This window comes from Kogia breviceps, chromosome 1 (genome assembly GCF_026419965.1).
Source record: "Kogia breviceps isolate mKogBre1 chromosome 1, mKogBre1 haplotype 1, whole genome shotgun sequence".
Classification (NCBI taxonomy): domain Eukaryota; kingdom Metazoa; phylum Chordata; class Mammalia; order Artiodactyla; family Physeteridae; genus Kogia; species Kogia breviceps.
In genome coordinates, this window is record NC_081310.1 from 128,172,985 (window position 1) to 128,186,772 (window position 13,788).

Consider the following 13,788-nt stretch of genomic DNA (forward strand, 5'->3'; position numbering starts at 1 on the left):
CAAGTGGGGATGGTGAGAGCTGAAGCAGCCATCTTGAGCTGTGAAATGATTCTGGGAATGAATAGTTGCATGATGGAGCAAAAGGATAGGAGGAACTTATTTCCCTAACATCATGGAGGGCCTTACTATCCTTATCCCCTCTACCTGGACATTTACATAAAGAAAAGCAAGCTTCTGTTTTGTTTACATTACCTGGCGGGGTAGTGAGGGAGGCAATTTTTTTTTTTATCATTCACAGCCAAATCTTTTTCAAACTAATACAGAAGGAATCAGGTAGATGCACAGATGCAAGGCTCGGACATTCCTCACACTGTCCTTTTGAAGTAGAGAGGGCTCAAACATCATCACTATTTCACTTGTGGGAAACTCCTTCAGAGAGGTTAAGTTCTTCCTCCCATCTTCTTTCTGTCTGATCTTCTGTCCCTTCTTTCCAACCCAGGTCTCCAGCAGGTGTAGTCCTCATGTTTTACCACTATCACACCTCACAGTACTTTACTACATTCTGTCTTTTGGTCTTATGTGTTTTGTAGACTGTGAAAAGTTGGGGATGGAGAATGTCTCTTTTGTAAATCCTTATCCCACTTATGCAAAACAAAGTATTACTTAAGTTTCAGGGAATTCCCTGGCAGTCCAGTGGTTAGGATGCCACACTTTCACTTTCACCGGGATCAATCCCTAGTTGGGGAAAAATGTGAATTAATTTGGAATACACTTCTGAACCCCACTCACTATACCATTTCCTCTGTTTCTTTTCATTCTCATCTTTTTAGACTTTCTTTTCTTTCGAGAAAATATCTCCACAAGGGACTGAATTATAACACTCTCTAAAATAAGGACTATTAACTTGAGGAGGGGAAAGAGGGAACTCTGGGGAGTCCATCAACTCTGCAAAGTTTTGTATGTGGGAATATGAGCTTTCATCTGGAGGGAGGGTCCAAAGCTTTCATCAGAATTTCAAAAAAACCCCACAAAAAAACCTTTGGCTAAAATGACACCTAAACTTGGTTGTTGGATGGGGGTAAGGAATAAGGCCTAATAGACAATTCAGTTCATAAAGAAGATAAATCTACATATAGATCTATACGTTTTCAATATCTAACGTTTATTTTTTTAAAGAAGGCTTAACTTTCTCTCCATGGTTTCAAGGAGTTACCTTAATCCTTAAGCCCAACCGAAGAGGCAACCAAACTGAAAAGATCAAAAATAAATACACTGGGAATAAACTGAAGCAATGCTTTATTGTGACCACAAAGCACCAATTCAACAAGGTATTGACACACAGAGATTGAACAAATGTCTCTTTGAACAGAGATGTAGCAAGCCCACTTTTCCAAGTTCTTAAAAACAAGTACTCAAATTGGAAATCAAACAAAGCATCAGAGCAATTAAAAAAATATTACACCATCATGAAGGAATATATGTATAAAAATATTCTGTACTAGTAACAAGGCTTTGCAATCTATAACTCTTGGCAAATTTCTTCTGAAACAAATTATTATAAATACAAGCCATAAAGTGAAAAAACAAATGCTTTCTTCAGAAACAAAGAACCAATTTTATAGCAGATCTATGCAGAAAATACCATTACCCCCATGAAAGCTAGCTGAAGATGGATGGATGTCCCCAAAATACAGCAGAGTTTCTCTTTTCAGAGCTACAGTCTGCTCCTGAAGGGGCCATGATGCATGTCCGTTTCAAACATCGCAGCATATCCCAGTGAAACCTTAATAAGGTCAAGTGGAGGACCCTCTACAAAAAAGGGTGTCGGCAATTCCATCCAAATAACACAAGCTCTAAGGAGCAGAGGAATTTAAAGGAGGCACAATCCCTTTCTCTTTCTCCCCCTCCCCAAGTTCTTGCTTTTGATCTTCCCACATCTGTAACTGAAAGATGCTCAAACCATTCGATTCTTTTTCAGGAATCTGGGTAAGCAAACTATGAAGAAAATCCTCTTTGTGGGGAGGGCTGTCTAATCTCATCAAAGATCATTCTATTTGACAAACTCCACAAGGTAAACCATCCTGTCCACGTGTCCTCACTCCTCCTGGCTGAGTTCAGGTCAGCCGATGGATTGCCTAGTCTATCCAATAGGATAACGTTTCATTTGATTGAAATTCTTTACATATACACATGTATGTATTCTGTTTACAAAGTTTCATCACATGAAACTAAATTATGTCATTATGTATTTTTTGAGGTCCAAGACCCCAATTTGACTATACTATGAAGAGTTGTTCTTTAAATGCTTTGTCTGCAGAGGTTTTACATGATACTCATAGATTTTCAGAGCAGGCCCCAATTTTAACTGAAGTCCTGTCAACACATCATTTCTTGTCATCAGTAGCAGGGATTTTCCATCAATTTCCTATAATGGAAGCAGAGGGTAAAGATCAAGGATAATGAAGATAAAAAGGAAGGTCAAAGGAAGAAGTCATATTGCTTGTCTCCATGCTGAAAACATTATTTTTTTAATAGTGCCAAAAATGGAATCTTCTACTTTTATCTTCCACCTTTTACATTTATTTTGGAGTTAAATATAATCTATAGCTGATCTTGTTTTCAAGATCACATCACAAATGTCACATCTTAAGAAACTGACAGCAAGCTTGGAGTATGTACCCTGAAGGATCAAAGATGCTGCTTCTGAAAGGAATAATGGCACTTTCCACTTTTAAAATCTATTGAAGTTTATGCAGAATTTTTGTCTAATTCCAAAACAAACCCTATAAATTAGGACAGGCAGGGATTGCCATCTTAATTTTATAGGCAAACCAAGGATCACGGCAAGAAGTTAGCCTGCCCAAGAAGTTAGGAAAGGGTGACACAGAATTTGAACTCCCACGTGCCTACAGCCAAAGCTGATGTTCTTTTCATAACTCACTGCTGTTTCTCTTGACACTTAGAAGTAAATATGTGTTGTCTAGATGGACCAGTGGGGACCAGAGCCTTGGGTTTTCTGAAACCTTTTCAATCGTAACAATGGGCACTGGAAAAATGACTTACTCTCTGTGAACTTCTTTCCTGTCCTTTAAAAGGAGAACCATCCTGCCTCAACCTGAATATCAACTCTCATGCCACCCCACTTCCTCTCGGTGGAGCCTCAAGATTCCAAAGAAGGTAGCGAGGGGCAGGGCTGTGCCCACCACAGATTCCCTCCCCTATTCTCCTCGCAGTCCACTCCCCACTCCTCTCAAGTACCCAACCAGGCAGACTTCCCTCCAGGTACCCTGGAGACTACAAACCTTTGGAATGAAATAAAAATGGACTTCTCGTGAAAGAGATAAGGGCCCCAAATATAGAAAGTCTATAGTTGGAAAACCTTTGGAAAGGATGCACTGAGAAGAGTGCCGAATACCATCTTCTTTTTGCTATTGTTTGTTGTGGGGAGAATCTGAGCTGGTTCTTAGGGAAACCTGGGTTCAAGAGATGAACCAGCTGTGCATGCTCAGTAAGCCTCAACACAGCCGTTCATGATTTTACCCACCTCCCCCACGGATGGACAGACAAGGAGGCACTGTGTGCAACTGCAGCTACATAAAACTGTGACTCCCTCCTACACTGTCCCCAAGAGGGCCATTCCTCCAACATCTCTCATGTATTTTGCCAGGCTGTGAGGAAGATGTGCTCTGAATGTCTGAGTATGTGGGAGATACAGTGCCCGGTTAGGGGCTGAAGAAACACCCACTTTGTGACCTTAGGCAAGTCCCTTCCTCCTCTGTCTCCTCGGTTGATAATATAGGATATTGGGTTTTGACAGGATTTCATGAGAGACCACCCTTGCAAGTGCTCCCTGAGCTTTGTGTTACACAATCACATGTCAGTATTCCTGGACAGACTGCAGCCCTCATTTTACAATTATTTAAGGACAAAGGAATTCACTTTTCAATCCTAAAGTATCTTTTTCTATTTAGGCAGCTAGTAATCCCAAAGACTGTCCAACAGTAAAACCTGCAAGTATGAGAGTTGGAGAGGAGCCCTGACACCTGGAAACCACCACAGCAGCTCTGAAGGCATTGTGAGGTCACAGGAATCTGAATCGCAGGTTGCATCAAAGCTCATGCTGTATCTTACACACTGAGATGAACAGTGATTCACTCGGGCTGCTTCAAAAAACAGCAAAGCCCTTCCTGCTTTCCATCTTTCCTTTGCTGTTGTTTGCTCATATTTAACTTACCACATATTTTAAATGGGAACCAGGAGGAGATGCCGCTGCTTTCATTTCTATACAAGAAAACTTCCTTGACTAACTGCAAATGAATTTTTTTTACATCTTTGCTGGCAAAGAGTCCTTCTACAACTCAGCATTTCTGTCAAAAGCCAAGTACGTCTGTGAAAAATGCTGAAATTTGGATTTTATTTAAGACAAAATGGAAAATCATGTTTCATGCTCCAATTTGATTTTCCTTTGTTTGGTAGCTACACTGCCGTTCACCTCAGATGAGGGTTGGTAAAAGAAAGCTCCATCTGGAATTCCTCATTTAAAAATTTTTGAAATGAATATAATTCATATATACAACAAAACTTTCCTCTTAAACCATGACTATGGCAGCTCAGATGAATGGGAGTGGAGATGGCATCATAGAAATGGGAGCTTCCAGGTCAAACAAACTGCAGTCTGAACGCTGTCTCCACAACTTATTGTGTGGCTCTGGGTAAGGGACTTAACTTCCCTGAGCCTCAGTTTCCAAACTTGTAAAATGGAAATAACCCCCTGAAGAACTTTGGAGGTTAAAAATGATTAATTCATATTAGGCACCTAGCACCGTGTCTGACATATAGTCATCCTCAATGACTACTAAGTGGAAATGTGTAGGCTTTGAAAGAACTGGGATGTGTTCCAATTCCAAATCCATCTTCTGTTTCTTTTCTGGAAGTATGCCCCCTCCCTGAAAGCTACCCTTTGCCAGAGGGATGCAGGAATATTCTTGTTCAAGTTCAGAAAATTCACTGAGATTAAAGAAGTTCAAAGACTATATAAAAATGTGTCTCATAAAAATCGCAAACATAGGAAAGTTCCTTGATTAAGAAAGCTAATCATTTGTTATGTAATTTCTAGAAAAGCTTGCAAGGCAAATGAAATCCAACTTTTGCCAGTCAGCATGGTATACTAGGATGCACGTGAGGCTGGAAATCGGGAGACAGAGGTTCTAATGCAGACTCCATCAGTAACTTTCCACAAGGAACCACTCCTCTGGAGCCTAGGCTGTGTATAAATGAACGAGTTGGAGTGCGACCAGATCCAGTTAAATAAACAAATGAAAAAAATCCCATGATTTTGCATTAACAATCCAAATTTCAAAACAAAAATAAAATTCACATCTTGGGATTTTGTTTACATTTCTGTGTTAAGGGATAATTGTTTGTTAGTTTCAGTGAAACTTTTTACATTGCTTCTGTCTTCATGTTAGAATAACCAAGTGCCTGCTGGGCAATAATACTCAAAATGCTTGCCTACTTAAGTTCCCAGCGAGTACTCATGCATGGAAGTAAGGTTTAGAGATGACAGGTGTAAATTTCCAATGAGGCCAAGACCCTAGATCTAAAAATAAATGAGTAGAATCCGTAGATGTTATAGCTCAGTAGATAAGCATGTGTTTCAGAGTAAGACACTATCTTATTTCTTATTAGGCGGGGCCTGGGGCAAGTTACTTAATCTCTCTAAACCTCATTTCCTTATCTATATGGGGGTGGGGGGGGGGAGTAGCTACTGTATCTCACTGCTGAAAAGATCATTGAGATAACACATGAAGCAGAATTCCCTACTTCTACTGAGCAGTCAATAAATCCTAGCTATTTTTAAAAGTATATTTTAAAAATCTTAACCCATTTACTTTTCACTCTTTTCTGACAACTTTATACATAGGTGACTCTTTCAATTAAGCTTAATTATGATATGGTCCATTGGAAATGGGGAGAAAGAAGAGGTAGGGAGAGAAGAAGCAAAGAGAAAGAGGCTAGGAAGAGAAAAAGAGGGCCATCAAGAAAGAGGCAATGGATAATAACAAGGTAGGGCAGGAAAAAGAAGTCAGGAAGAGGAATCAGTGGGATTTATAATTGTAGGGCCCTGCAAATGTCTCAGAAGGCCATATCTGTGGTGGTCTCTACTGTCCCAAATAGAGTACAGGAGAAAACAAGGCTCAATTTAGAATTAGAAGACTTGGGCTGGAAGCCAAACTCTGCTGCTTCCTAGTTCCTATGGCGCATCCGGCCCATTATTCCCTCCCTCTGTGAAATGAGAAATTTGTACTAAGCTGACCCCTGTCCATTCCAGTTCAACACACTCTCAAATTCCAATTCTGTCTTTGATAAGCATCAGACTCACCAGCCTCACAGCAAAGTCTCCCCGTGGAAGAACACGGCAGCAACTCCTTACCGGTGGTGTGGAGGAATCTGATGAAACAGGCGTTGTTTTCCCATTCAGTCTTCTGCCTCACATTTTCTAGAACTTTATAACAACTTCCTTGCCATTCACTATCTGGCTACAAGTGGTGACCAGTTTGAAGTTTCCCATTCCACTGCTTACAAAAGGTACAAATGTCACAGAGGAAGGGGAATTTGGTCCAGAGCCCAGGGATATAAAAGTGGAAAATCCTGTGTCCGGTATGGGGGTCACATAAAAAAAGGAGGAGTGGAACCTCCTGGCCTACCCACATGGCCACTGGGAAAACAGTCTCCCGAGAAGGGCTCTTTATCTTCAAAGACATTTTGAAAGCCACAGTGTGGCCTCTCAAACCACAGTTCCTCCTTCAAATAGTCCCTGTCCCTGCCATCTCCTCTGTTTTCCCTTTTGATGCAATTCCTTCTGGACTTGTCATAGTTGTTGTGTTTCTTGGCATCAGACAAGACTGCATAGGCCTCTGCTACTTGATTGAACTTCTCCTTAGCTGCCTCCCGGTTTTCTGGGTTCTTGTCTGGGTGGACCCGAAGAGCTAACTGGTGATAAGCCTTCTTAATATCAGAGGAGGAGGCATTTTGTGGCATCCCCAGTACTTTGTAGTAATTCACCATGTTTCTTCAAAGGACTTCTCCTCACCAAGACACAGAGTTTATTTTCTGAAGAATTTCCAGGTAACTTCGGAAAGGAAGATGGTGGACTACTCAAGTCTACAGCAAGACCTTTTGAATCGTATCACATGATTCTTGGGACAAAGGCTCTTCTGGGGGAGAAATTCCTATTTGGGGCTGGTATCCTCTACAATGCCCCCACCCCTTCCCTGACCTCTGCAGCTCATTGTGTGTGGAGTGACTATGAGCTCAACACTATCAGCCAATTACTATCAGCTGATGCTGTGCTTGCCTTGCCATCCTATTGGTGGAAAATTTGGGGTAGATGATATACATCTTGGAGGGATTTCACCTAGTTTCAAAACCAACACTGAGCAGCTTGTTAACAGAAACTATCTGTGTGGCTCAAAAAGAAGTCTTTACCTCATTTGTTAAAGTAACAATCAGAAGCAACATGGGTCTTGCATTTATATCAGACACAAAATCCATTTCGGCTCATTATGCGGGCTCATGCCTTCAGTAATGTAATGGGTATCTCCCTGTGGATATCTGCCGTGGGCACGAAATGGGTGATAAAGGGGCTCTATTCCAAAAAAAATCACGTACACATTTCTGATGAAGGAAAGAGACTGAAACTCATGTCATCAAATGAGGAAACCAGGTTACAGAGAATTCTGCCTAGATAAGAAAGAAAGAATAGATTGAAGGAACAGAATTAGAAGTGAAGGCTTCCCATGTATGGTCAGATAAGGCAGTTGATCTCTTAAAGTTAGTCTGTTTTGAAATTTATCTCTGGACTTAGAGATAGAACTAAGTAGCAGTGTCGCATCAGCCAATGCTTTAAAGAATGGCTTTAAAGCTCAAGTGTAGCAAGAGCTGGTCTTTTTCCAGGACACACAACTACACATTTCCCAGACTTCCTTGCAATTCGGTGTGGCCATGTGACCACATTGTGGCTAACAACTTGTGAAGGGATGACGTGCACCTCTCTCCAGCCTGGCCCATAAAACACCACGTGTGCTCCTTCTTGCACTTTATCCTTACACCAACTGGATGTCAGTGCCCAAGTGATCTTGAAAGCATCCAGCTGAAGATGACAGAGCTCCCATCAGCCTGGGACCTTGAATTACAGTGAAGCAGAACACCTCCACCAACAACCTTGGACTATTTATATTGAGAAACTTCTACTATAGTCAAGCCATTTTATCTATTTTCATCTACTTGTGACAGCAGTTGATGTCTACTCTAATACACCAACCATTTCTACAACTTCACCTTCCCTATTAGAACCTAAACTTATAATGTCGTCAACCAGAAGAGTCCCACCTCTGCCACACTGAAAGTCCAATATCCTAGTGTATCTCTCACCCCTCCCTCCCATTATACCCACTTTTTCATTTCAACTCCTCTTTCTCCAGGGTAATGAGTCCCCTGCAGACTCCTCTTTTGTATAAAATCTGCACCCACTGGTTGGCCCTTGGAACCATTCTTTTATATGCCCTCTCGAATCACCCTCTTAGGCTATTAGCCCTCCACTGTGCCCATGCCATAAACACTCCATCCAGGAGCAGTCTAGCAATCAATCCAGCTTGTCTGATTCCTATACCTGGTGAAGTGGGGGAAAAAAATCAAGAAACCAAGAAGATGAACACTAAACATGTACAGTGTACCAGTCTCGGCTGGGTCAGGAGAATATATCAACAGTTCTTTTATTTACCGTTGCTCAGCTCTCTCTCCCATTCCCCTAGGTGGCCATTCTTAACCTTCACTGCTCTCCTCTAGTTTCTTACTAAACTTCTACCCATCCTGTCCACTCCAAGCAGAGAAGCTTGCCTCTTGGTTAGCAAAGAAAATAGAAACTGTCAGGAACTCCCTGAATGTCCCTTAGGACAGGGGGCCATCTCAGCTATAACTGCACACATCCTTACCTATGCTCCCAGAGCACAGGAAGGACAGAGGAAGATGTCCCTGTCTTGCTCAGAATTAATCCCCAATATATTTTTTATATTGACCAAATTAAATCTTCATGTATATTACCTGACATTACATTTTACTGCAGTAAAATATATATAACATAAAATAGGCCATTTTAACTATTTGTAAGTGTACAATTCAGTGGCATTAGTGATATTCACAATGTTGTACAATTATTGCCACTGTTTTTTAAACTCTTCCATCACCAAACAGAAACCCCATGAAGCAATAACTCCCTCCTCTCCACTAGCCTTTGATAACCTCTAATCTGCTTTGTGTCTCTATGAATTTGCCTATTTTAGATATCTCATATAAATGGAATCACAATATTTGTGATCCCACAATATTTGACTGGCTTATTTCACTGAGCATAATATTTTCAAGGTTCATCGATACAATGAACCTTGTATCAGAACTTCATTCCTTCTTATGGCTGAATAACATTCCATTGCATGCTAGGTACCACATTTTATTTATCCATTCACCTGTTCGTGGATACTTGGGTTGTTTCCACCTTTTGGTTATTGTGAATAATGCTACAATGAACATATGTGTACAAGTATCTGTTTGAGTCCCTCTTTTCAATTCTTTTGTGTGGAATTGCTGGGTCATATGGTAATTTTCTGCTTAACCTTTTGAAGAACTGCCAAACAGTTTTCTATAGGGGCCACACCATTTTATATCCCTACCAGCAATGTATGAGGGTTCAAATTTCTCCATATCCTTGCCCCTCCACACTCTTTTGATCTCATCTCTTTCCTTGTCCTCAGGGATTTTGCTTCACTGAACTGTTCTCCATTTCATTCAATTTTAACTTGTCCAATTCTTCTGGCTACTTTCCTGCATGTAAATAAGTTTGAGCATCTCCTCTCTTAGAAAAGAGCTCTCATGTCCTCACTGCCCTCCTGCTGCTGGTGCTTCCTCCACTTGCCTCCCACTCACTCCTCAACTTGGAGGAAAGAGTCCCCCACCTTCCAGTCCTCCCCCCAGCCCCAGTGAAACTCCACTGTCATTGACAGACCCCACTGGGCTTCACCTTTTTGAGGTATTTGACCTCGTTGATCATTTCACTGTTTTTGAAACGCTTCCCCTCATTGGTTTCTAGACAACCATTCACAATGAGTATTTCTCACATGCTTTTTGCCAGTTCCCTTTCTTCTCTTAACAAATTGAAACCTGGCTGCTCCCTAGGGTGCTGTCCTTGGCCTTTTTCTTTTCCCCGTTTAAATGCCTGTCTCATCCTCACCCCTTCCTATGACTGCTGATGACTCTCATGTCTCTCTTTCTAGGCCTCACCCTTCCCCTGAGCTGTCTTCTGGATATATCCACTAGATGCCTACGTGCTCTCAAACTGAACGTGCCCCAAACTGTACTCATTCCATCTGTCTTAAAACTGACCTCTCACTAAAGTCCTGGTTAATGACACTTCTTTGCAACTAACAAATCCAGACATCTAACAGTCCTCACCCAAGCCTCCTCCTTCTCCCACCCTGAGCAGTGAGCTCAGTTCTGGGGCTAAGGCAGAGAACTGAGACAGGACAAATCTTCACCCTCCATTGCCAATGATCCACTAAATTCTCTTGACCATCTTCCCCAGACTTTCTAATCCATCTCTTCCTTTCCATCCCCAGTGGAATGATTATATCAGTTTTCCTGCCTTCTGTCTCCTTGTTTTCCAAGCCACTCTCCACATTGTCACCAGACTGATCTTTCAGAAACACAAATCTCATCCTGGCACTCCCCACTCAATAGCCTTCAGTGGTTTCCTAGTCCCTCTCACCCAAACAGACTATATGTTATCTGGACCCCTGTTTATCTTTCAGTCTTATCCTTAGGCATTCCCTGCTCCACACCTCTTATGCCAAGGTACTGGGAGTTCTCAAGATAAATCATATTTTTTCATGCCCCCATGCCTTTGTATCTAACCCCCCTCCTGCCCAGAATCTTCTGTGCTTCCTTCAAACAATTCTCATACCTACAATAGTTTCAGGTGGCCTTATTAAAGTAAAATAATACTTGTAATAATGACCATTATTTTACTTTAATAGTTTCATTTATTTATTTTATTTTGGCTGCATTGGGTCTTTGTTGCTGTGCGCGGGCTTTCTCTAGTTGCAGCGAGTGGGGGCTACTCTTTGTTGTGGTGCACGGGCTTCGCATGTGGGATCTTCCCGGACCAGGGCTCGAACCCATGTCCCCTGCATTGGCAGGTGGACTCCTAACCACTGTGCCAACAGGGAAGCCCCAACTTTAATAGTTTTATATTTATTTTCATAAGTGTTAGAAAAAGCTGTAACAGCTATGGAAACAATTGAACAAGTGAATAAGCCAAAGAAGCACCACATAACTGGCTATCTTATAATGTCTTATAACTTCTCATTTCAAATGAATGATTTATACAACAATTTGGGGATTTTGTCTATAGAAATCTATTCTATTTCAATCAAAAAATTCAAAAGTTTCTTTCCTTATCAGTTTTGCTTCCATTCTCTTCACTGTTTTCTTATTGCTAGCATTACCCATTTGTTTTTTAACTCTTTTCTAAATTTTTGTGGGCTGAAAGGACACATCAGCAGAGTCTGAGTTGCCACTTCCCCTGTTCATTATGCCACAAAATATTTTTAAGCATTTCAGAAGCCTTCGACTGTTAAGAAATATCAGGTGTCAAAGTACCTCGTATATTTCCAGTACTTGGTATTATAATAGGCTGAAAAGGTAATAAAAGTTATGGTCAATTTGTGGGATTTTAACTGGTCTAATTCAGAGCTGGATTTATTTATTTGTTTGTTTGTTTATTTATTTATTTTTGGCTGCATTGGGTCTTCGTTGCTATGTGCGGGCTTTCTCTAGTTGCGGCGAGCAGGCTTCTCATTGTCAAGGTGGCTTCTCTTGTTGCGGAGCACGGGCTCTAGGCATGCAGGCTTCAGTAGTTGTGGCTTGCGGGCTCTAGAGCACAGGCTCAGTAGTTGTGGCACATGGGCTTTGTTGCTCCACGGCACGTGGGATCTTCCCAGACCAGGGCTCGGACCTGTGTCCCCTGCATTGGCAGGCAGATTCTTAACCATTGCACCACCAAGGAAGTCCCAGAGCTGGATTTACCATGAAGTTCATGAAGCTTAATTTTTGCCTTAGCAATTTTGTATCATTATTTTGTACTTTTATTCCAAAGGAAGGCTCTCAGAATTGTATGACTTTAATCTCCCTCTCTCCCCCAACCTCTGCAAACCTGGATTTGTCCCGGATCTAGTTAGAACTATCCATCTAGAATCACTACAGTTGAAGTCCATCCAACCACAACTTAGGACACATGCTCGTGGTTGCTCTGACTGGCCTTCCCACTTCTCCATTTGAGGAGGTTAGTGTTACTTGGCAATTTGTAACAATAAAATATTTTATTTATAGTTAGTAAGTCAGTGGCCTCAGAAACGTATCAAAAGTTAGCAATAAGCCATCTGAAAAGAAATGTCAGTCTTGGAATTTCAGGCAAACAGCTTAAACAACCAGTTGGACATTTCAGAGTAAAATACTGTTCTTATTCATGTGGTTTAGGGGAAGTGAGGTGATATGGAGTAAAATTAATTTGTCACCATAAGTTGCACATTATTTTGTCATGATACTCTGAGAAAAAAATTCTCAGTGATTCATATTGTTCTAGAAACAGGTGCACTGATGTCGCTCACTTGTGAGTCTGAGGACCTGAACAATATGAATTATGTGACCTTGATTGAATGGCCCCTCTCCATGTCCATCTTCTTCACATACATACTGAGTAAATGAGTCAGATAGTGAAGAAATGAAGTGACCACACTAAAATGGGCAGTCTTTACGACCTGCAGTTAGGGTCCAGTTGGAGTGGTGAAGTTGCTGTGATGGACTTAACTGGCAACTAAAAGCCTTGTCAATAGAGATGGCTTTTCAGTTAACCTTCAGAGTTTAACAAAATAAACCTTATCCTAAATGTTCTGTGTGAGGAAGGTGGAGATGCTTTTGAACGAGTTAGTCAAAAGGTTCTTTCTTAAAAACTAAACTCTTAGCAAAGTAAAATTCCTGAGGTACCTCTGACTCTTGAAAACCTGGCGACCCACATCATCTCTGGGCAAGTGCCAATTTTTTATCATCTAGTTGTGAAAATTCAACAGTGTATATAAAGCATCTCAAGGGGTTTTGTGCCCTGTGTTGTGCATTGAAAGCTAACCTCATGAGGGCCAATTGCAAGGCAACACTTGACTCTTAAATCAGGAACTTGAGCAATATTCTGCTTGTTTAACTCAACATTCATCCTAGAAATCTGAGTCCTAGAAAGGCAAACTCTGCAGGGTCATCTAATGACCATGAGTCAATCAGGAGAAATGAAACCAGGAGTCATGATTCGCACTCATGCCCTTCACCGCAGCCTAAGAGGTCTGTCTGCTGGAAGATACTTGGGAAAATAGCCACCATGGTGTCTGTGGGAGAGAGAGATAGTACTGACAATGCTGGAATCACTGCCTAGGAAGGGATCCCACTACCTCCTGCTCTTATGGGCCAGTGAGTCCTCTGGGGCACTATGTTAATGAGGCCAGTGGGCCAAGGGACAGCGTCATCACTGGCCATGACAGAATGGCCAGAGCAGGAATACAACCCCAGACACACACACTGTTGATACTGGATCATTGGTGCAGGGGTGGGGAGGGAGCTGGGCAGGGGCCTAGGCCTTCCCTCTTTTTAAAAAAAATAATAAATTTATTTATTTTATTTATTTAGTTTTGGCTGAGTTGGGTGTTCATTGCTGCGTGGGCTTTCTCTAGTTGTGGCGAGTGGGGACTACTC

General features: G+C 41.5%; 1 protein-coding gene across 2 annotated transcripts in view; it reads right to left on the bottom strand.

Annotated features, from left to right (window-relative positions):
• Positions 1-1,220: 1,220 nt before the first annotated feature.
• Positions 1,221-13,788, bottom strand: part of SAMD13 (sterile alpha motif domain containing 13) — a 47,806-nt gene continuing 35,238 nt past the window's right edge. Inside the window, exon 4 of one of the 2 annotated variants that reach the window (XM_067041361.1) lies at positions 1,221-2,365. In XM_067041361.1, coding sequence (XP_066897462.1) covers positions 2,222-2,365 — 144 coding nt within the window. In that variant the 3' untranslated portion in view covers positions 1,221-2,221. The remainder of the gene's footprint in view (positions 2,366-13,788) is intronic. The other variant, XM_059047593.2, reaches the window with a different exon arrangement.